Below are 25369 nucleotides of genomic sequence, written 5' to 3'. Positions count from 1 at the left end.
TTGTGTTCTCCCTTTCCTGTGTCAGACATCCATGAAGGACTGGTTCAAACAGCGAGGGAGCAGCCTGCCCCCGGGTGATGCGAGGCTGGCTGTCCTAGAGGTCACAGATTTGCTCAGTGTGCCCATCAAGGCTCACGGGGGTATTGGCGCTCAAATACAGGGTACAAGAGGCTGCCTGCAATTCCTGCAGGTCTTAAAACAGGAGTTACACCAGGGCTGGAGGTGTGGATGGGATCCCAGTGGGCAAGGCTAAGCAGGGGTGAAGGCCATGCTTCCTCAAGGCTGCTGTGAGGCCTTGAAGAACTGCTTGGGGTGCTGGTGTTGCAATTGCTCTAAGATGGAATCTTGGCTGGAAGAAAAGATATGGGCCATGTGCTCTTCTACAGCACAGTGTCTCAGAAGGACTCAGACCCACAGTGCCTCACAATGGCTTTGAGCAAAGCTTGTGCAGGGAGGAGAATTGAAATGTAAATTCAAGTTTGGCAGCAGAGTTGCATGCTTGCATTCTGCTGGCCAGTACCTTTATCTGTTGCTTCTTTCTTCCCCACTCAGAATAGCACATTTCTGCTATTTTAGATCTAGTTTTTCAGTATCCTGGGGTTATGGCACTTCATAGCAGGAAGAAGGTATAATTTTAGCATATTTTAATTTTTATGCCATGCTCTCTCAATCTGCCTTCTTATCTCCTTTTGTTCTTTTTCTCTTAAGCAGAAAGGCAACAGAAATCAGGTACCAGGGAAAATGAATACTGCTCCCTGACAACAAAATCTGGAGCCAACTGTTGCAGTCAGTTTCAATTTGCATTCTCTGGTGAAACCCTGAAGCTTACTGGGACATGGAAACACTCAGGCTAGAGCAATTTATGATCATGCACGTAGCTACTGCTTTTTTTTTCTTTTTAAACTTCTTTTTTCTTGGAGTTGTTTAAAGGAAATGTTAGCAGAGATGCAGACTTCTGCCAAACATATGTAGCTTTTAGGATGTTCATATGCAGAATGAATTTTCAGTCCTGAGTGAGGAGAAGAGGGCACATTTCTCATGCCCTGCTAGGGAACAATACAAATTCAATACCAGCTTACACAGAAATCTCAAATCTCAGTCCTAAGTCCCTCCACAAATAAATACATGAGCCACTCTGCACAGTTTGCCTATTCTTGCCTCACTTTGGACATAGTTAATGATGTAATGTTAATTTTTGTTGATTATTGTTTTGCATTTTGTAGTGTAGTACTGTTTGATTAGTTTCTTTGTGTTTCTCAGCAGGAGAGTGAATTTCGTGATCCAAATACATTCCCCCTCATTTGACACCTGACATTAACTATTGGAGGAGACCATAATAAAAACACAACGTGATTTGTACCATTACAGCCTTGGTAATGGCTTTGGAGGGCTGAACATATTAAAATGATTGTATTCAAAGACACTCAGAAGCTAAAAGCCTCTGGTTTTGACAACAGAAGTACTGGTTGAAAGCGTTACCTCCCTTCTCTTCAAAATTTATGACATTGTCATTAAAATCAACATCTTTTGCAAGCGACAGTGAGGGGAAAGTGTATTTGGGTGGGGGAATAGAGGGGAGGACAAAAAGGAGGGAATAGGACTTTTCACCATGAATTAATAAGCCAGAGAATGAATGTTTAGGCAGTAGTGCTTAACTGGAACCAGCATCAAATAGTCACTATGAAGAACTAATAAACATTTTAGCACTCACCAGTGAGGCGCTAATGAAACTGTATGTGTGTTTTTGTGTCCATAAGGGGGAAGCAATCAAAAACTAAATATTAGTTAACCAATTAATACTATCCTTAAGGAAAAAAATTGTTCCTCTTGGTCATCTTACCAGGCAACAAAAATGTAGACTCATAAGTTCAGAGTCTGATAGGCACAACATACATCAATAAAAGAGCAAAAATTAAAGAAAATCTAGTTGTACTCCAGACAACTCTATTTATTTAAAGAAATATATATATTCAAAATTAGGTAATGATTTTATAGCACTTATTATGGGAGTCAAGAAAGCCCTATAAATTGTGAAATATCTTGTGACTGGATTATTATTCTTTACAAGACTACAAGATATTAATGATTTTACAGGATATCATAAAAAGACTAAAATATTTTCATGGTTTTCAATGATACATGATTTCAGTTTTTTAACAGGTTAAGCTGTCATTTGGATCAAGAAGTATTTAGAAAACTCCTCTGTAGCCTCAATGTATTTCTAAACACATAACTGCAAATTTTTCTTTAAGTTACACATACTTACCCATTTGGAAAGCAGATTACATATTTATGTGCTTAACTATGGATTCATTTTCCTTACTTTAGACATGCAATTTTAAAAGTTTCTTTCAAAGTGACAGGTTATTGATGTATTATTGGAAGAAACCAAAATATCACCCCAAAGATGTGATCTAAAAGCCTGGTGTTCTCTTCATTACATTCCAGCTTTCCAAAGACTTCAGATCTTATCTTTTCTCCTTATAGACTTGGCAAAGTTTTACATACAGTTCTTGGAACCAGGAATTCAGTATGTGAGCACCATCTTTCCATGCCCTTCCCAGCAGGCCTATTTTACTTAATAGCAGGTACAGCTCATATACAGAAAAATGTGTGAAAGTCTCTAACTGGAATCCTTTCTGAGCTGAAGACTTTGTTCTACAAATTACCCATGTTCAGATATTTGTCTAACCATCTTCTATAATACCTTTCCATCTTGCTTTCAACTTTTGTATATGCAGCTATCTGTCTCTTCTGTTTCAAGGCTGCATAGAGAATGCTCTAGTTAGAATCAAATCTGGAAATTGATTCACAGTATGTACAGATACTGTGAAAGCAGAAGATATTCTTAAAGTGTCTGATCTTCCTAACTTGTTCTGCAGAGCCAGTTTAAATGCTTCTGAATATATAATCTGAAGGACTTGGTCTTGATGACTGCTGTTGATGAAACCTTGAGTAAGAGGAAAAAAAAATCCCTTACTGCAGAAGAGTTTTCCAAGTGTAGTAACAGATGAACACAACACAAGTCAGTTGTGATGGACTTGCTACTTCATCTGCTGATAACAACTAGAGCAAGATACTTCACTGAATGGTATAAAAAATTCTGCAATAAACAGTTCAGGAATAGCCTGCCATGAAGAAAAATGCTTTTTCTATCTCAGGAAGCAGAACTCCGAAAGACACAATAGCTAGATTGTAAGTATTTGCTGTTAGAATGCTGAATAATAATAGTACTCATAATAACAATAATAGTAATGTTCTTCAATCCTTGGTTGCCTTTACTGGTTGTGCTTGGCCTCAGTGACACTTGACAACAAAAGCATACCTTATACAGGGAAATGTTTAAAAGATAATTCCTCCTTGACACACAATTCACACTTTGCCACTGTTCAACTTAGTGGTCCTTTAGCTTTCACGTTAGGTGATGTATAGCTAATGGGCTTTCCCAGAAATCATTTGCAGCTCTGTACATTCTAACCAGCTGATCTTTTCAGAAGAGCTTTTTTCAAAGCTCTGTTTGTTCTCATTGCCTCAATTGTATCTCAGTTTCAGGAACAAATACAGGACCCCGTCTTTGGGGTAGTAGATTTTGCTGCCCTCTTATATTTAAGCTTTTTCATACTAGGAAGCCTTTCATAAAGAGATGAACTGGTACTGCTTTTTAGATTGTTCTGGGTCTTGGCCCATGTCCTTGTTCAAGCCCCAGCTAAAAGTGAATTCTTACAGCTGCTTTAAGTAATTGAGAATCAAAATTTAGAAGTGAAATGCTGATACCACCTTCCCCATTACAGCATTTAGCTGCTTCTGTCATGAAGCAATCAGCCGTGTATTGTAAGTGACTGTGTTGTGAGCCTCTCTGATCTAAACATGTGTTAGCTTAAAATATCAATTCAATTGCAATGCATTATGCTCTGCTCAGAAAACCCATCTGGTTTCAAAGGCTGCTGCCACAGGATGTGCTGCTGCTGCGAAGCCAAAGGCTTGTTTCTGCCCTTGTTTGCACTGCTCTGCCTCTCAAGGAATGGCATTGAAATAGCTGAAAGTGAACCACCCCAGAGCAGGTGTGGGAATGAGTTAGCCAGGTGTATGGCTACATCATGCAAATTTCCCAGCTTGTTTTCCCAACTTTGCTGCTACACTCATTATCAAGGAAGTGAAAGAAAACCCCTCAAAAACAGAGAACACCTTTGGATTTCTTTTCAAGCAAATGATTGTAACTCAATTTCTTTCCTACCGAATCACCATTCAAGACACTTTGAGGCATTTCTGAGATCTCTTTAAAACAAAACTGACTCCATAGGGGTGGAAAGTAAAATCACGCTTTTTAAAGGAAACACCAAGAAAAAAGATATGAAATGTTCATCCCCTGCCAGAATCTTTTTACTGCAAATGATTTTAGTGTCTAATGTGCTGCAGGTGAAAATACCTCATTGAAAACCTCTAGATGAGAGTCCTGGCCTCATGGCATGAGAGAGATCTGCTGGGACTGCAGTGGGTCTGAAAAAAAGGCACGGGGAGCCATTTTCAGTTTACTGTTGCCTTGGACTCATGTTGCACATTTTCTGCCTTCTGCTGAGAAAGCCAGCACAGAGCACAGTTACTGAGGAAAGCAGTTATGTTTTGAGCTATATTTAAGGATGACAAGCAGCTATGAATATACAGAGAGTAAATGCTACCAAGTCAGTTAGGGTCAGGATCAAGAAGATCACCAGAGCTCAATTTTTTTTATGGATTTGGGGCATCCTACTTATTAAGCTTCATTACCAAGAGTGACTAACCTCAGTGGCACAGGAGATCTGGGGAAGATCCAACTTAACTAGATGGTGCATGAACAGCTCTTTCCTATCTATCTATCTATCTATCTATCTATCCATCCATCCATCCATCCATCCATCCATCCATCCATCCACCTTTCTGGTGATAATGAATGACTCAATACATTTATCCACAGAGCAGGAAGGAGAATATGAGAGCACCAAAGGCACTCATTAAAACCTGAAAACAGCCTGAAGTTGCATAAGCTTTCAGAGGGCTTTGACACCGGGGTGGCAGCAGATGGCTGAAGGAGGGGTACACACCGTGATTTGCTTGCCCCTGTGATGGGGATGACAGCACAGCTCATGAAGCAGCCCTTGAGCAGATTTTAGTACAGCATAAAGCATGAGATGGAAGTTAGTTTATTTAATTTTGCAGGCTGAAAACTGCAGCGGATTGGGAGGTTTTTCATGAGTCACTCTGTTGTCCCCACCGCCGGGGACACAGCAGCAGCCTTGCTCAGAGCGATATGGCAGCTGGCAGAAGGGGTTTGCTGCTGCTGATCTCTGCCACACATGAGCCCTGAAAACCCCATAGTCCCAGGGCCCAGAACCTGCAGGATGCTCCCAATCAGTCCCTGGGCTGCTCTCTGACACTGCCACGGGGTTCCTGGGTCCTCCTGGTTTCACTGGGGAGAAGCTCCAGGGAAGTTGCATCTGTCAGAGCTCCTGCAAAGCTCTGTGACAATCCTGGATAGCTGCTGGAGGATGACAGGGAGCACTACTTGTGGCTGTGCCAGGACAAGTCACACTGAGGGACAATCCACTTCACACTTTTGACTCAATTATGTGAGTATGGAAGAGTTCCTCTGCATCTTGAAATGTCCTCAGGGTAAGACAGAACATGCAGAGGCAGTGTCTGTTAGCTATAAGGGCCTGGGATCAATAGTAATTCCGTAACCTCATACCACGAGATTCTTCCTGCCCAAGCTGTTGAACTCCTGAGAGCACACTGGCCACCCATGCACAAATGATATGCTAAAAGCCCCAGTCAAAACTAAAACTAGAAATTCTCTCTTCAGCTGTAACACAAAAGCCATTAATGATTTGTTTTTAAACTGTATTCATTATACACAGAGAACAGAATACAGTTTACTTCTTTATTAACTGACATATTGTGAGAAATAACACCCACTGGAAAAAGAAAAATATTTTAAATTCATTTTCATTATAATTTGGTTAGGAAACTAAAAACTAATAAAACGCATTTAATAGGTTTGTATCCCCATTAGGTTAGGTAGAATGTCATGCTTAACACAAAAGACAGCTACTTAATACCTTTTTCTAAAACAATGCTCCTAATTAATCCCAGCCCAGCAAGTAGATTTTATTCATTAAAACAGTTCCACTGAGTTCAATGGGAAGGTGCCCACAGGCGTGAACCTCCTATGCCTGACTGGACTTTTTGTTTGAGTCTCACTGTAATGCTGGTTATTCACTGATACTTGTAAAACTGAGCACAAAGCAAAACAGCAATGGGTTTTGTTTATACTTGCAGTTCGAGACTCACCTAACACCCAGCTGAAAAATACTAATATGTATAAAACAAGCTATAGATATGAAATCCCATACAATGTCATCATTTGTAGTATATCCTGTACACAAGTAAACTTGAATGTCATGCGAGGCACATTTTAAAACATGCATTCCCACTTTGACTTGCAACGTGCAGCTAAAATCACTCACAACAGAAAGGATTACTTTTCTGTTAATTTTCTGGTAAATTTTGGAGAAAAAAAAGTAATTTTGCAGATTATCATGCACTAACATGCACTAGCAATGAAAGTGACAGAAAATTTTCAGATCTGTGTTTTTGGTGTGAAGCTGGATGCACACACTGGCTCTGTGACTGAGGCTTTAAAGGTCACTGCATGATGAAGAATTCACATTATTTCTTATCTTTGAGGTATTGTGCAGTCTTTGGGTAAGACACAATCACGACTAAAATTTCTCACTGCTATATTAGACACAGGAAACCTTTCTCTGTGCCAAGCATGCATCACTTTTTTCCCCATCCCTGAGCAAATATACCAGTCATAAAAACCACAGGAACCCAAAATGAAACTGGAAATTTTTTCCTTGTCAAATCCACTTTTAGCACAACAAAAAGGGAGCAGAAGGATACACCACCAACTTTCTGACATTCCTCAACAAATAAAATTCAGTGTGTAGGCAATATATCACGCTTGCAGAAACTAAATGCACTACTTTGTGTCTCAGGCTGTCTTTATCACTATGTATACATTAGCAGTTCTGTGAAGGCACTATTAAATTTAAAAACCTGTAGATAACGTGAAAGTGATTTTTGTTGGTTTTTTTTTGCCATTCCCTGCAGCAGTAAAGATTTTCTTTTCACAGTACCTCCAGGCTCATAACGCCCTTAAAGCCTGGATCTATCAGAGGGGAGAAGCTGATCCACAGGAGAGCAGGGCTGTCCTGCAGAGGGATCTCAGAAGACTAAGAGGAGTGACAAAAAGACTTACAAAGGCATGTTCATATTATTTTGGGCCACCAGTACTGGAAATACTTCAACAAACTGGAGCAAGGCCAGTGAAGGGCCAGTGAAATAATAGAATCATAGAATGGTCCTATCAGTACCTGCTCTTGTAAATAGTCTCTCTCCATCTGCCTTGCAGGCCTCCTTCGGATACTGAAAGACCACAGTTAGGTCACCTTATTTCCATGCTGAACAATCTTAATTCTCTTATCCTTTCCTTGTAGGAGAGCTGCTCCATCCCTCTGGTCAACTTGACAGCCTCCTTTGAATTCACTTCAACAGGTCCATGTCCTTCCTGTGCTGGGAGCCCAGAGCTGGATGCAGCGCTCCAGGTGGGGTCTCACCAGAGCAGAGCAGAGGGGCAGAATCCCCTCCCTTGCCCTGCTGGCCATGCTGCTTTTGACCCAGAATGGGATACGGTTTGATTTTCTGGGCTGTGAGTGCCCATGGCTGGGTCATGTCCAGCCTCCCATCCACCAGCACCCCCAAGTCCTTCTTGTCAGGGTTGCTCTCAATCTGTTCATCCCCCAGCCCGTGTTGATACCGGGGGTTGCCCTGACGCAGGTGTAGCATCAGCACTTGGTCTTATTAAACCTCATGGGATTCCTATGGCCTCATTTCTTGAGATTGTCCAGGTCCCTCTGGATGGCATCCTGCCCTTAAGGTGCAGCAACTGTGCCACCCAGCTCGGTATCATCTGCAAATTTGCTGAGGGTGCACTCAATCCCTTAGTCTATGTCATCAGTGAAGATATGAGATAACTCTGGTCCCAATATGGACCCCTGAGGAACACCACTTGTCACTGATGTCCATCGGGATTCTGAGCTGCTGACCGCTACCCTCTGGAGGTGACCATCCAAACATTTTCTTGTCCATCTAACAGTCTACTCATCAACTCCATCTCTCTTCAATTCAGAGAGAGAGGGATGTTGTGGGGGATCATGTCAAAGGCTTTACAGACATCCAGGTATATAACATCTGTAACCCTTCCCTTGTCCACTCGTAGCCACAATGTTAGGGGCTAGAGCACAAGGTGCCTGAGCTGTGTGTATAGCCTGAGGGAGGACTGGTAGAGAGGGCTGTGAAACAAAACAAGAGATCTAATTGCCATTTTCTCCTGCCTAAAAGGAGAATTATACAAAACCCTCAAACTTTTCTTAGGAACACACAGTGAAAGAGTCAAAAGCGCATCAAGGGAAAATCTGATTTGCTGTAAGAAAAGAGATTTTTGCCAGGGCGGTGAGCACTGGTACAGTTCACCCAGAGAGGCTGTGGGCTCTGCTTCCACAGAAGTACACAAAACTCAAAGAGACATGGCCCTGAGGAACCTGATCGATTTTTGAACATGGTTGTGCTTCCAGAAGGGTTTGGATGGGGTGATTGATTGAAGACCCTTTGACATATCTTATTCTTTCCTTCTGTGACAAGTATTTTGTTTCTCAATTGGTATGACCTGGAAATACCACCCAGAGGTGAGATTATCAGCTTGGTATTTGAACAAGCTGCATCAAAAAGCCTTGAGAAACCAATCTTTAAATTATATTCCTCTGCAAACCTAAATTTATAAAACCACTTATAGTTATTTTCTTTCAGACTGGCATAATACTTCTAAAGTACTCAAAATATGTATCTAAAGTTGTGTTCAAATATGTAAACATATGATAAAATTTTTCAAAATTTAGTGAAGAAGGCACCTACCTACTATCATTGGTAACCAGCTGATTTATTGAGACCTTCCAACAGGTTTTTGAAGCTTAGCTAGAGATGTCTCTATCTACAAATGTAGCTGGGATAGCTAATGTGAGAAGAATGAGGACAAAAAGAGTAGCAGTAAAATGTATACTAAATCTTAATACTGTTTTTAATGACATTTTTCTACTAAAATTACATGTGCAGATTTCACACTGGTATGTTATGAAGCCTTACTGCCATTCACTCAGAATGACCTGAATAGTTTATTCATTTTCCTGTGATGTAATGAGTGGAAAAGTGGTCAATGAGTGGCCAAGCTTCACGAATGACATTTTTTGCATCAGAATGCAAACTCACACTGATATGTCTATATAGTGCTGTGTGATCCCCTGGTCTTTTTATGGCCAGGTAATAGGTAATAAACAAAGATAAAGATATCAGGATAAACTCAATAAAAAATAAAGAGTTGCCAGAATATATTATTTATGAAAAACTGACGCAGTTCCCCTCATTACTAATATTGCTAGAAGAATTCGGGTTATTTTACTGCAGTTAAACAGAAAGAATAAAAATGCTCATTAGTCATCTCTGATTGACTTTTAGGGGTTGAGGTCCTGTAAAATGGGTTTGTTAAGAAGCAACACCATAACTCTGCCAACTCCTTATCTTCCTGACAATACCTGCGTCCATTGCCTCTTGCTTTTACAAGTTGTATTCATGATCATACTTTTAGATAGATGAATGGACAGGGACAGGACATCAGGAAACACAGGAAATAAACACAGGACATAAAGCATTACAGGGTTACAAAAAGAGCTATAGGGTTACAGAAACAGCATGGACTCATAATCACTCCCAGGACATGGGTGCTGAAAGAGAGCTGGTACTCAGAAAAGATGGAAATAATGGTAAAAGCAGTGTCTGTGAATGGAATGACAGCAGGATGTTTCAGAAAGGGTTCCCTGATAAAACAGATTCTGTTTGCATACAAAATCACTTTGGGGAAAGATAGTGGGTAGTTGTTAGAGTCTGCTGTAAAATTCCAGAGTTAAATTTGGATATGGATTGAGATGTTCAAACCATTATTACAGGGAGAAATTCTGCACAGAATTGTCTCATTATGGCAGCCTCTGATGTGTCAGATGCAGGCTGGAGAACAAGTGCTGCTGAAGGCAGCCCAGATATTCCGGAGTGTGACAACTGACAGCTTTTCTGAGAGAAAGCAGAGAGGATTCTTTCTAAACTTAGTTATGGAAAGTATAGAGGTTGTTACAGGACATCTAATTGTAGCAAAATAGCATTGGATCACATAAATGTTCATTTAATTTCTATAAAATGGAGGGATAAACAAAAATAGATTTGTTAGTAAGCCTAACAGAATTTTAGAGAAATGAGTGAAGGCAGCAGAATTAATTGTTCTGTCCCCCACTTCTCTGTGGGGGAGACTTGGATTTTCTCTGGCAAAGCACAGAAGGATTTCTGAAGTTTTTGAACACTGAAAACCAAAAACTTCTGGAAAAAAGCCTCAAAACCTACCTCAGAACTGGTTCTTACATGGAAGTGAAAAAAGGATGATGAGCAATAAAGGTTGTGCTTCATAGGACAATTTTCCACAAGAGCTCTTGAAATAAGAGCTCAAAGACAGAGCCAGCTGATAGGAAATAAAAACAGAAAGGAAATCTGTATTACTGTAGATGGAAGCAAAACTCGAAGCTCCTTGCTTTCACACGATGCAACCAAAACCTCTCTGTCTCAGGATTCAAAATAAGCCAATGTATAAAATCCTGCTGTTGGTGAGAAGCATCTTAGAACTGGTGCCATGTGACTGAAAAGGAGGCATTTCACAAGTACCTGGCTGAAGCAGGACTACAGTGTAGGCTTCCAAACAACACAAAGCTTTAGAGCAGCTTTTAAAGCAATAATTAACTGAAAACAAAGGTAAATATAGAACCACAGGATGGCTTGGTTTGGAAGGGACCTTAGAGGTCATCTGTGGATACAAAAATGCTGCTAGCAAGAATTTTTCTTGCTATTTTCTAAGTCCATGAGCTACTTTTCTCTCCCATGGAAGATATTAGCCAAGTTCTATAAACTATGAACACCTGCGACCTTGCAAAGCTTTGTTTATGCTACAGTAGAAAAATATTTTGACAATGGATATTTTAGGATTTTAGCCAATCACCCCAAGGGGCGGCTGATGCTTTGTCCAATTAGACTATGAAGAAAAAGTCTATAAAAGAGTTTGTAAAATAATTAAATAAATCAATCTTGCTGCACAATTCCTGCCTGTTGGATCTTCTCTCCTCCTCCCTGTGGCTGTGGGATACGGTAATATTTACTACAGTAATAGTCATCTAGTTCCAACCTGTCTGCCATGGGCAGGGACAACTTTCAGGAACATCAGACTCATCAAAGCCCTGCCCAACCTGGCCTTGAAACATGAAAGTGTATGAAAAATAATGGATATGTTAAAAAAGAAGTAGATCATAAAAGAGCCACAGAGTCTAGAACATCTCTCTATATATCTTTCTTTTATAACCCCTTTCTCAACAAGTAAAATGTGGCAGATCTAATCTATCAAATGGCAGAATGGTGACTACAATGCTAATGGGAAAGTACTGGTGAGCAGTTTGAGAGGTTAGGGAATAGTAGAAGAGAAATAAGGCAGGTAAAGGAGCTATTTAAACAAAGATACTGCAGATTATGTTGAAATGTTAAGAAAGAACCCTTGGGGTGGAGTAGAGTTACTGTTACCTTTTCCAATACTGATTATACTTGGAACCAATCTTGTTCAAAAATTTCTCTTAATGACCTTTGTTTAAAATGTAACATACTAGTAAGTGTTTGGGAGACATTGTCAATATAGGAAAGGAAAGTGGTATGTGGAAAAATCAGGGGCACCCTGCAGGCTGGAAAAGTAGAAAAGAGATGAAATTTCATTACATGCATTTAGTTGCTAACATTTTTTAATGCAATCGAAGCGCCATCAGTGACATGACACCAGAAGACCCTGTGTGTTTTAAAGGATCATGAAAAAACTAGGATTAACTAGCACAATACGTGAGTGAACAGGGAATTACAACCCTAGATCATACCTAGTGAGATATTGCCATGAGAAATATGGGGGCTCTGGATAAATGTCTTCTGGAGTCTTCTGTGCAGTCTTGGTCATCTGTATACACCAAAGATGAATTCAGACTGGGACTGATGAAGAAAAAGTCTATGAAGAGAATTCAGAATCTCTCATGAGATGAGAGAATGCACAGCAGGAGGAATGATTCTTACTTTCCCATCAAAGTATATCTTATTCCCTAATCCCATTTGTCACTCGCAATAGTCCCACTGGGCAGGGGAAAGCAGTGCAATTCCTTGTCTGGAAGGATGCATATTTGGGATGACTGGTGACTGGTATGTATTAAAAAAAATATTGGCTGAAGACTGACTGCTTTACCCTGTAGTGGAGGTTCTCTTAAATTTTTTTTTAATAATAATTATTTTAATTTATTTTTTCTTTGTATTGACTGTTTTTTTCACAACATTTGAAAAATCATAATTATCTCTGAGACGTCGACTATTCTCTTATACTTGATTGAAATATTGCAATGGATCAGAAGTTCTTAAAAGCAGGACTGAAGCACAGAAATGGGCAATATAATTGTATGACCCTCATTTCCTTGGGGAAAGAGTGTAAAAACAAGGATGGCACAAGAGTAAATATGGACAGACTGCTGATAGAATTAAAAGCCAGGACAGGCATCAGTAGGTCTCTACCAATCAGAGAATTAAACTTTCAACTGGTATATTAGATACTAAGGGTATAACTAGTTTTAAGATTGTAATCAGGTTATGAAACTGATTATGTGACATAATCGCCTTCAGGAAGTCCTCTCCTGTACTGTCAGAAACAAGGGTATGCTAACATGATGGCTCTATCCTAATGAGCACAAGATAACATTTTTAAAATTTGCAAAAGGACCTGCAGATCAGTTTAATAGTCATTTGCAGAAAACACATCTCCTCCATAGTGTATCATACTTGCTGATCCTTGTCACTGGAAATCTGTTTTGCCAAGTTTCAAGCAGAATCTGTAACTATAGGTGGCTCTGGTTTAGTTTCTCTCTGGAAAGGCTGGGTGCTGAACTGCAGTGGTGCAGAACCTTGACAACATAGAGAAAAGTAATGGCAGCTTGCCCAGAACTTAAGTGCTGCCCCTTATTTCCATACAAATATACATTGAATTGTATAAGACATTGCATCAGAATTATTTTTATGTATGTATGTATGTATGTATGTATGTATGTATGTATTTATTTATTTATTTACAGTGCACTGCAAATGTAGGCAGCATTTTACAGAGCAATCCAAAATTGCTGTGAAGGTAACAAAAAAGAAAAGCCGTGCAAAAGTGTAACACAAAAAAATTGTTGCCTTAAATGATTTTCAGTTTACTGGGCTGATATGAAAAGTCTGAGTTCCTGATGCACAACGTGGAGCTTTGCCAGAAGATTTTTTTAATGAACTAGCTAACAACACAATTTGCTTCTGCCAGATAAAGTTAGGACCTATCAGCCATGTCATAAACTGCTATCAAGTCTCTGAGCTTCTTCTTCAGCTCAGGCAGGAGCAGCAATTTGTTTGGAGTAGAAGGACTGGAGAATGATGCTTGGTGGCACTGTGAACTTTTGTACACTGGCTGCAGTGTCAGCATATGAACAGTGCAGGGTTCCCAACAGAGTTGGTAGAAAATGGGCAAATGTTTGGCCAGAGAGATTCCCTGGAAATGCGTTTTCAGCAGAATCCAGTAGCTCTGTTGTACGTGGTGACTTCAATGAAACTTGATGAATTTATAAATGGGTCTGAACTTTTCATTTTGCTTCGGCACTACTGCCAGTTCCCATTAAGAAATGCAGCTTTATATGACATAAACTTTGATTAGACTTTGATTAAACTTTGATAGAGACTTTGATTAATAGCACTGTACAGAGAAGCCAGAACAAACCCCCCAGGGGCTGATGAAGAAAAAATTGTCAATGCAGTAAACAGGAATGAGAAGCTAATCTATAATTTAGGCAATGTGTTAATTAATACAGTATAAATAATGAAATCTGTGGTAAATCCAGGGAGTAATCCTTTCTATCTGCTCATCTAGGTGTAGTTAGAACACCATACCCTCGAATAGGAAAGTAGTATCTGTGTGATAACCAGTGCGAGTCTCTTTCCAATCAGATGACCAGCAGGACTTTTTGCTTGCTGGTGTTTACTCATTTTAACATGAGAAGCCTTTTAAAATGAAATGGCATAGTGGGAAAACCGAAGTAAGTAAAAGGAGAGTGCCTAGGGACGACTGCTAGTCTGTGGGCAGGATTCCAAGACAAGATGCCACATAAAGGGACAGCCCTGACCTTCCTTATCTACCCTGATGCTGTGTCCTCCCTCGCCACCCCAGGGCTAGCATTACCCATTGTGTGACATCCCCCGTCCCTGTACTCAGAGCAAAAGCAGGAGAAACAGACTCCCATGAGGAAAAGAGGAAGGAATTACTTATTTCAAGGCACATCAGTCAGCCTTCGAGAGAGTAGATATTTCTTCAAACTCAAAGGAATCACCAGAGTGTAAAAGGTGGAGGTAATAGGGGCATAAGCACAGCTCCAGCTTAGTCCACCATCAAACTGAAGTTGTTTATCTTCCTGAGAAATTAGCACCTAGAAATCATCAGCTTCCCCCAAAAGCAATTTCATTCCTTCCACTCAGGTGGGACCTAAGAACAAACATTGCCTCTAAATGTGCCAGTTTTGACGAAATCTTAAAGAAGAATCATATTTTTAGATAATAATTTAGCTGTTGCTTTATTAATACTCAGATATCTCTGGATGAGGATGCAGAAGAGAGATGCCACTCCATAATGACTGTCGATGGCCTCCCACACAAGCCTTTCTCTGCTGCAGGGTCATGATAAGGTGGTACACAATCCTTGCTAGAAGCTTACACTGCAGTTTTTAAATTCATGCTTGGGGAGGCCAGGCAAGTGCTAAAGGATCCCTGTGGTGCATCGTCTGGGCTTTTGAAGTGGTCCTCACTGCAGTGCACAGGAGATTGAGAGGGAAGGTTTTGCAAACGTTGCACAAAATTTTTCCTGATCCCCATAAGAATGCATGTACACGTCTGCACGTATTTCTTACCTTGATTAGCAGGGCTTAGTTACTGAAATAAGAAATAATCTGAACCAAGCCAACACCCACTGCAAAAAACTTGGAACCTTCAGTAATGCTGATAGCGTTCTCCTGTTGGGAATGATGTTATTTTGTTGCATTTGGAATTGAAAATATAGAATTTCATAAATAAAAATACTTAAAAGTTTTTCTTTCAGTCATTAATAGATTAATATTAGAAATACCCTGCATACAGACCATTCATTTCCCATGCCAAATTTGTGGTTTGTGAAAGTCATATACCTTTAAGAACCTGGATCAGCGAGGCCACTTAACAATTCTCATAATAACTTTGTCCTGTGGGACAGAGAACTAAAAGAACAACAATAAAAAACAAGTAGCATTCCCTAAACAGAGAAAATCAATCAAACACCCTGTTTATTGATCCATGTTAGAAATCTCTCTAACAGGCTCAGTGAGTGGACAGCCAGCTGAAGCAGACACCTTATGGCTGGGCCTTTTAAAACACCCATTTGTAGCATGATACCACTGAGACGAATTATGCTCTTCTTATGCAGCCTCACAGCTAATCCACCATCCTATGGTGCAATGCATTATCCTTATCATTTCTTTAAGAAAAAAGAGAGAACAGAGAAAGGATTTTCACAGCTGGCAAGATGCTAAAACTTACTAGCTTTTATCATGAGAATATAACGGTACTACTTTTTAAGAAAATACTACAACCTTGTTTAATTTTCTTAGGTTTTTTTTTAATGGATCCTTTTCTCTGTGGAATTTGGAAGAAAATGGGGGAAGAGAGCATAAGTAAATAATTTCAACCTTTTCAGCTGAAATCCATAATTATAGTTTTACTACTTTCTGGTTTCTGATACATAGGTTTCACAGAGCTGATTGCAGGCTGCAGGAACAATTTTTGCCTCTTAAATGGAAGCATTTCAGGTCTTCTCTAATTAACAACCACTTGCAGAGTGTATCACAGACTTAGTGCCTACTCACCAGGCACGTTTCTCAGAGAGAGATCTGTTATTGCACTAAAATGAGGATGAGAGGCATTCTGTATTAATAGTTTATGAAGATAGTTAAATTAAAGCTGACCATACAGTATTCTGTCTATGTTCTTCTCCTAAGTCTCTTTCTGGGCTCTCTTTTTCTGGGGAGAAAAATCTTGAAGTGATAATACATTCTCCTCAATGATAATAGTTTGAACTTGGTGTCATCATTTTGAGGAATAGTTGTAGGAAGTGCTTAGGTAAACTTCCTTGTACAGAGCACCAACTAAATAAAACAGAAACTTTGGTTTTCTTTTCCCATTAAGGTGGCAGAGTTATAGAACTAATGAAACAAAAACATAGGAAGAAGGACAGCTCTTTATTACATGACGGTTCAGAGCACTGTAAAGGTAAATCCTCTGATTTATCCACAGGAAACTGCCCAGGATCAAGATCTTCACAGTTATCCATTTGTGCCCAATCCTTTTTTACCCTATCAGTCTCACTGCATGTTACTCATAATAAGCTAACCAGACCCAAAATTTTCTTGGTGCTGGCATATTTTTGTCTTGTACAGTGGTAAGCACATGAGCTTAAAACAAATGACAAAAATTCCGCATTTCCTTCCTCTCTCTGTCCCTCTGATTCTTCCCTTCTCCCTTCCCTCCTCACTGCCTCACGACATTTTTGTCATCTTCTGGATCCCAAGATCTCATTCACTTCATTCCCTTGCAAAAAAAACTTCTGGCCAGGTGCAGCCATAAGGCAAAACAATGGCACAATACAAAAGGACAGCTGTCAGGTAGCCAAAAGCAGCACGAAAAAAAGCAGTAGTGAATAAGATATTCTAATAACTGTATCACTGACAAAGCCATATAGCAGGACATATGCATGCATTTACCATTTTAAAGAAGTAGCCACACTTGCTGAAAGCATCAACCTTAGAATGAAACCCAGAGTGTGAAGGAATGAGTACTGCTAGAGAGATGATTTGTATTATTTCAGATAACCATGACCAAGAACCGATGGGCATAAACATCGGCGTTTCTTCACAGAATTGCTGTTATCTCCTGTGCCATCTCCTGTTTTGCTTAATGCCATATGAACCTCATTACTGCAGTTTGCAGGGTTTTTGTACATTCACAGAAAAAAGCATAGGGAGAAGAGCAATAGTTTGATTGATGCAATTTTCACATTGGCCCCGTGGAGAATCAGAAGAGCTCTTCTATTACACAAGGACATGCAGAAAGCAAAACATTATAAATCCTACCCACAGCCCAGGGCCATTAAGAAAGGCTAAAAAAACCTCTAATAACACAGGTTTTCTTAACAGAGTTATTGTTAACAGCTAAATAGCAGCTAGCAGGCAAGATCTGCTCTTATGCCAGGACTACAAGGCACATGGCAGTTTGAAAGAAGGATAAATATCTCTGTGTGGAAATGACATCTTCCAAAAATTATAAAAAATAAATAGATTAAATGAACCCCTACCTTGGAGAGCCTGGAGTGTACGAGTCTGTACAACAATACAGAGTTGCAGGACCAGCTGTGGTGCACTTTCCAGAAAGGTGGCTAGCAAATGCAGCATACTCACATCTGCATACTCATACACCATTTTCCAATAAAACCGCCATCTGTCATTCTCTCCGCTTTGTCGACTCCGGATACCCAAGTACATCGTGTGAAAATACCTGGAAATGAAAGAGAGTGGTTATGGAAGCACAGAATGATATTTTACAGGTTATAGTTCTGCCTGCAAATAACATTTTGTTCAATGTACTTCGAAAGAATGAACATATATTTTAAAAGATTGTTGTATTTAAGTTTATAATAGTTGATCTGATAAGAGTAAATGAAACTGAAGACAAGACTAGCCTTTATAAGGCCATTAAAAAAGCTTAGCATTGTCTTATTTGTTAAATAGTATTTTTTTCAAGGACTCAGTCTTCTAATTTGAACTATAAGGGTGGTATCTTGATTATATGGCCTTCCTCAGAGGTTTTTCAATAATGAGGGGAACAAAACTGACTCTTAAATGAGAACCTGCAAAGAACTAATCTCCTTCCGCATGGCTCTATTAGGACTTGGAGGACCACCTGCACTGCAAGTCTGGGGTGGTCTTAGCCTGGAGCCCTGCCATGGCCGAGCTTATTGTCCTGCTTTCCCACCCATCTAATGCACTGAGTACTATATTTCAGATACTGCCAAATATATAGGGTTTTTTTTCCTCATCATTTGATTATTTCAGTTGGAGAGGAGATGTAGCTGTGAGTTCCTATTTTGGGAGGCATGGAGATCTGGCTGTGGGTTCCCTTGGAGATCAGAAATGACTCAACTGTGGTAGCTCCCATGCAGCAGTAGCAGTAAGAAGCAGCAGGAGCCAGGAACCCACCAGGCTGCTGCTGCTCCCAGTAGTAACCAGCAGATAAAGGGAGCAATTGTCAAAGCATGTCAGCTCTTGTGGCCTGTGCAATCAGCAGGAAAAACACCTGGCAACCAGACCATAAAGTAGATTTTGGTGGGTGCAGGAGTAATGAGTGGTTTTAGGAAGCAAGGGGTGTCTTCTGAAGGCCAGTACCCAGATGCTGTGATGCCTGTGGTGACCCTTGCAGAGCTTGCAGCAGCGTCCCTTGACACACCTGAGTCACAGCAGAGTGATCACTCTGGGTGGCCTTTGATCTGCTCTGTTATTGTGATCTGATCTCAGTCTGTGTCAGAAAAGTTCCCACATTGTTCCTACAATTTTAATTCCAAACTAATTAACGCTGGCTGAAAAAACTCCCAGTCTCACTTAATGAAAAATTCTGAAGATTAAGGTGTTGTCTTGCATCAGGGTGCCTTGTGTCCTACTGTAATGCCCTGGTGGGCTACTAACTGCTGTAGATTTTTGTTTCTCTTTTTCTTGATGTATCTTTCATCTTCCTGACAGAATTTTCTTATGATACTTTTAATATGTTTTCACAGCAATTTTTTAAAGTGAGATCCTATTTTATAATTAGAAAAAGTTTAGTAAATTTTAACCACTTTCAATACGACTTGTTCTAATTAGTTGAGATAAATTATTTCAGTACTTCTTCTTTCCACAAGTTCTTGTCTTAAAACCCTTTTCATAACTGGTGGAGCATGGTGAATTGTGAAATCTCTTTTTAAAAAAGTTGCACGCAACCTTTAATCTCTACACTGTTCAGCTCTAACTCTGGAAGTGTCTTATGCTGATGAGAAGACTTTTGGCCTCTGACTCACAAAGAGCCTGAGACTTGGTGGCCCCCTTGAAGAATGTCCCAATGAACCCTAGTACCCAATGCACTCTTCTACCCAATGCACATTCTACTTCAGAGCAGCAGTTTTTATCCAGGAATATTCACCAGACAAAACCAGGGAGTAGCACAGAGAAACAGCTGAGAGGACAGATCTGAGCCTGCAGCAGTTCTCTTGACAATGCACATCATAGCAATATAAAAGGAAAACACATTAACCTCACATTTAAATTAAAATCACACCAGGTGGCTTTGAATTTTATCAAAGTCCCATGTGGGAGTGAAGCAGCAGTGAACTGCTCATTGAGATTGAGACCACAGAGGTACAGTAAACAAGAAGCCAACTGTAACTCTCATGCAAAACACTGAGCAGGTCTAGATGGGTCAGAGTGTGATGGGGTAACTGGGGCTCTGTGGTGTCCTTGGGGTTAGGTAAAGTGAAATGGCCTGCTGCCCAGGTCTGAAAGCCACTGAGCTGGAAAGGCATCTTTTGCTGTACAGTTCTGTTAATGGGGTCCATTGGACCCACAGGTTCTCAGTCACAATCCATTTAATTGTTCCTAGACCTCTCATTAAAGTCCTGCAGCACAACAGGGACAGGTAAGGCTTGTATTTCCTCCTGCAGTTTATTGTTTGGGTGGGCTTTGTTTGTCCTGCCTAACATGTCCTCCTGAGGGGCACACCTTGGAATATTGCACATAGTGGGAGCATCTTCAACATCCTTCTTTTAAGGTAACACTAACCCTTGATATAAATTCCTAAAGGAGCTGTGGCTGCTGAAGGCTGTGCCAGGAGGCTCTAGCTCTGCCAGTGGAGCCATCTGCAACTTTGGTTCTACAGCATTTGCACAAAAAATACTTTTCCTATTAAAAAAATGACATACTGTGGCAGGTGAGGACCCCTAGGGTTCTTTACCTGTTCTGCAGAGTGGTTGTGCATGGCAAATATGTTGTGATTAATGAACCTGTATAGAAATATTTCCTCTCCCATTGCACTTTATTGTGAAACACTGGCAGTGAGTTATTGGGGACTGGGGAATCATTGCTCTTTGTCTATTTAGCTCTCTGCAGTTTAAACACAAGATGTAGAGGAGGAAGATACTTTCTGTTTTTACACACTGAGGACCAAATTTCAGCCTAGAGTGGTACATTTTTCCTGTCCTTTCAATTTTGGCCAAATTAACTTCAGGCTGAAATGAGCATTTACACACATAATTACTGTCACTGATTTATAGGCACAATCAGGTGATTAGACAGCTAAACATTCTGATTTGCATCCACAATTAACTGCACCAGCAATTGATGTTAGGTGTGCAAATTAGCAGTTATTAAAATAAAAGATGGTCTCATAAAATGATTCATATATCAAAGACACTTTTTTCTGATAGTGAAATAGAAGGGAAAAAATGGGAGAAAGTGCTTTGTTGTAGTGGCTTCCAAATATAGCTTAACACTGCAGTAATGACACATTCCATTATATATATATATGGATTATGTAATTCCACTTTAGACACCCTCACTGAAGGCCTATTGTCAGCAAATGCCATACAGACACAGTCAGAGGTAGTTCCTGATTTAAAGGCTTTTTATATTTTGGTGTTCTGGTATTGTTTTGGTGGAAATTCACATTTTTATGTGAGTCCAGGTTGTGAGTCTTATATACAGTTATTCCAGAAAGATATAGGAAGAAGTAGTAAAGACTTCTGCATTAGAAAATGTCTTAGGTTTATTGTGGGGTAAATTGATGTCAATGAACCTGAAAGAGTGGGTGTGAATGTTATTATTTTGGTTGTGATTGCATTCAGTCAACTACAGTCTTCTGCCGGTTCCTTACAAATACACAAAAACTGCCTGTCCATGTTCCCAAACAGCATTTAAATGATAGGAAAAAAGATGAAAAAGAGTGAAGAATTGAGGGTTAGAGCACCAGACAAAAAATGGAAAAGAAGCAGGAATGGAAAGTGTGGTAACAATACTGCCATCTAATAAAGTAACTACTTTGTCTAATAAATCAAGATAGTCCATTAAAATTTATTTCACTAGAAGAGTAAAATCAAAAAAACCCCCACCACTCTAAGCACTCCACAAAAAGATCCTACAATTTCATAGTTCCCTTGTTTGTGGAGAAAAACTTAGAGTTTCTTAGAGATTTTGCAGTTAGAAGACTATGAAACCTCTCCCATTAAGTCAGGCTGAGAGTTGAGGTTGCTCAGCCTGGGGAAGAGAAGGCTCCAGGGAGACCTTATTGTGGCCTTCCAGTACCTGAAGCTGGAGTACCAGAAAGCTGGAGAGGGACTTCTTACAAAGGCATGTAGGACAAGCGATTATGGCTTCAAACTGAAAGAGGGTAGGTTTAAATTAGATATAAGACAGAAATTATTCATTGTGAGGGTGGTGAGACACTGGAAGAGGTTGCCCAGAGAAATTGTGGATGACCCGTGCCTGAAAGTGTTCAAGGCCAGACTAGATGGGGCTTTAAGCAACCTGGTCTAGAGGAAGCTGTCCCTGCTGATGGCAGGGAATTGGAACTGGATGATTTTTAAGATCCCTTCCAACTCAAACCATTCTTTCAGTCTGTGATTCTATGAAATGTACTATGAAAAAGCAATATCAAAACCGTATTATTTTAAAATACTCTTTTACTCTCTCTTTTTTTTATTTTAATGAAGACAGACCACTGCTTGGGTTGTTAATGCTGATTTAAAGAAGCTTATATTTAGAATTAATACAATGGAGTGAGAACTATGTCACTGAAAATCAGATGGCAACATATATATTGTTATTGAGTCCTAATGTCTTAACCTTTGGAGGAAGTAGAGAAATTTTCAGCATTTAATTGTTTTAATTTATTTCGGTGCATCACACAGCACACTATACAGACCACTGATAAAGCATAACCCTGAAGGACGTGAATCTGAGACAAGACCACAAGCGACATTCTTTTTCCATTATATTAATGAGGGAAGGCAGTAAAGTAAAAAACCAAACAGAAAACCAGGCTACTCCTTGTGCTGTCCACAACAGGTGTCCAAGATGCAAGACAAATAGAAATAAAAAAATTGCCTACATTTGTATTTGGAAAAAAATGTATTTTGGTTCTAGGGAAAGAGACATTCATTCTGATAAGACAGTGGCTCTCCAGTCTTTCCAAAATCAAGAACCTTCATTTTGCTCCAGGTTCACACACCAATCTTGAGGATGGTCAGCATAGACTGAGATACCTACATTTGAAATAATTCTGGTAACAATTCACTTACATGATTAAAGCATGCCTACTTGTGCATTTAATTGAGATGAGGTAGTGTAATTATACGATAATACCAAATATTTATAGGAGCGCTTTCCATGTTTAAAGTACTGCAGAACCACTGCTTGATTAACTAGGATGAATGTAAATAATCTTACAGAGTTCATTCCTCAGGAGTTGGCAGCTGACCAACCTACACCTTTCTGCAGCAGCAAGGTGTAACTTTCAGTTAGCACACTCAAATCTAGATGATATTTCAGAAGCCTGTGATTAGAAGGACGTGCCTTTCTCTTGTGTGAAGAAAATTCTAACTCCTTTCTCCCTTGTTCTTAGGAACTTCTTCCCAGGCCTTGCTCCAGTACAAGGCAGGCAAGGAGGCCCCCAGAATACCTTCCTAACAGGAGACAATTCCTCAGAGTCAGTTATTCTGGAAGAGTGTTTAGGTGCCACTGGCACCTGTGCTAAATGTTTCCAACCTGCCTACAATTCATCTACTCTTTTATAAAATACCTTTGGTGAATATCCTGGTATCATTGAAACTGAAGATGCTTTTGGCAGTGATTTAACATAGCTTGAGTTTTACCTCAGTTTACTTCATAGTATCTAGGTGTCATTTATGCCCATTGCTTCTAAGACATTATTTCAGAAGCTGCTCCATTATCCTTCATAGACACCATTCTTTTTCATACAGATAGCTGAGGCTTTTAATAAGTGAAACAGAGAAACCAAACCCTTATTACTGGTGGACATGTTGTTCCCAGGCATGTGGGACTTAGCTGTTCTTGCTGCACATACTTCGGCTCAGTCAATGTCTTTGAGTCTTCTGAGCTCCCCTGGGATTCCCACCCCAAAGTTTGCTATTTGCTTTTACCTCCTTTCTTCCAGTCCCACGACTTTTGCAAATATTTTGCTACAAATTCTGATTTTTGAGAATTGGAAAAGTTATGTTCATCTGCTGTTCACTGAGACAGCGTGCACAACAAGAATGTGCATATGTGAATGCAGAGCCATATGTGAGTCCAGCCTGGCTATGGCTTGGAGCACTTGCTACAGATTCTTGCCATAATGAAATTATCCATCTGATGATAATATATACGGCTCTAGAAGAAAGTCCTCAGTTTAGAAGTGTCAAAGACTACATTGCTACCATGTGCTTTATCTAAAAGGTCCTTAGGATGATACACATGAATAAGACACCATTTGCATTCTTTGGAAAAATGAAATTATTCTGATTTCATGCCTCATGTAGTCCATTTTATAGCAATTGCCAAAGTCTGTAGAGGATGCTTGCTTATGTTGCATAATCTAGTGAAGCTCTTTTGAGAAGATCAAAGTCATTAATGGGTAGTTGGAGCAGTCCTAGACATTTATTCTGATGCCTAATTTGCCCCTACATCGAACACTATATTAAATAATTCAGCCATACCAGAAACAGTTGTTGTTTCTGTGTTTGAGGTGTAGAGGATGAAAATCACTACTGCAGAGCTAAAATTCAGTAGAATAAACAGCAATTCGGATAAGTGGTATTTTCTTCTGTTGCTTGGTTACCAGAGAAAACTTAATCGTGTTTGTATCTCAACAGTATTTGCCATGTTAAATAACAACAGATTGTTCTATTTTACTTCTTATGTGCCTTTTTATTAGGTGTGCCTGAATAGTTAAAAAAAAAGTTTCTTTAGCAGGAAGACTTACTGCCTTAGCAGTACATGCTAATGCTTATTCTTTTTGTTCGGAAGAAACAAAAAAATCCCTTCAGTTTTAATTCCTTATTCTAGGAAGGGAAAACCAGCCAACTTTTAATTTTCCAATCAAATTATCTTTGATGGGACCATTAAGGTTTAATGTGCAAAAGGAAACTGAAATGCATTCTGGAGCACAGCAGTGACCAAAACTTGTCCAACGAAGCACGGTTCTGGCAATTTACCAGCAGTCAAAAGTCTGGACTTAATTTACTTTAAATTATGAGTGCAGTATCCTCATCTGTGTCACTGAGATGAGATCCATGCGAGGACAGATCCCACTGGGGAATATTTCATCATCAGAGACACTAATAGGCTTATTTCCAGAATATGCATACCCTACAAAGATAAAAAACAAACCACAACTCTTTGTATTTAATTTTACTTTGCAGTATTTAAGATATCAGAAAAATAACTGCTTTACTTCCTGTAACATAAAGCAAGGCACTTTATGAGCATAAACAAAATGATTACATCTGTTTCATTACGACCCATAAAGCATTCCCTGGCATCTTGTGTGATTGGGTGATCCTTCTCAAATGGCCATGAGTTGTATTACAGCAGCATTTTATGGCCATCTAAATTTTTATGGCCGTCTGAATTTAGCTACTTTGTGAATTCCCCAACTGTAACTAGTCATACCCAGCACTGTCCTTCCTTTCCTGACATGTGCAAACTGCAGACCTCCAGTTTGTGAACCAGTGGTGGAGGGGGATGGCAGGACTAGGTTGAACTAGGTCCAGGTTTAATGAGGAGAAGGCAGGGTGGTCTAAAGAAATACCTGAAGTAGCCTGCTCCTCTAATGACTGCCCTCATCCCTGGGGTACAGCTGCTCAGCCCATGGCGGGATTCAACCCTGTGTGAGGCAAAGGCCCTCTCCGGGAAACAAATCTTCTTGCACTGGAATGAGGTGCAGCCTGGATGCTTGCACTGAATGGCATGGATGCTGGGCTGTCCCCTGCCAG

At 39.9% G+C, this 25369-nt stretch overlaps 1 protein-coding gene across 1 annotated transcript in view; it reads right to left on the bottom strand.

Moving 5' to 3' along the window:
• XKR4 (XK related 4) overlaps nucleotides 1-25369 on the bottom strand; it is a 219015-nt gene that overhangs the window by 61450 nt on the left and 132196 nt on the right. The window contains exon 2 of the mRNA XM_048286701.1: nucleotides 17654-17853. Coding sequence (XP_048142658.1) covers nucleotides 17654-17853 — 200 coding nt within the window. The remainder of the gene's footprint in view (nucleotides 1-17653; nucleotides 17854-25369) is intronic.

Source organism: Corvus hawaiiensis, chromosome 26 (assembly GCF_020740725.1).
Source record: "Corvus hawaiiensis isolate bCorHaw1 chromosome 26, bCorHaw1.pri.cur, whole genome shotgun sequence".
NCBI lineage: Eukaryota > Metazoa > Chordata > Aves > Passeriformes > Corvidae > Corvus > Corvus hawaiiensis.
Note: the sequence above shows the minus strand (reverse complement) of the source record. Positions and strands in the feature narration are given on the sequence as shown.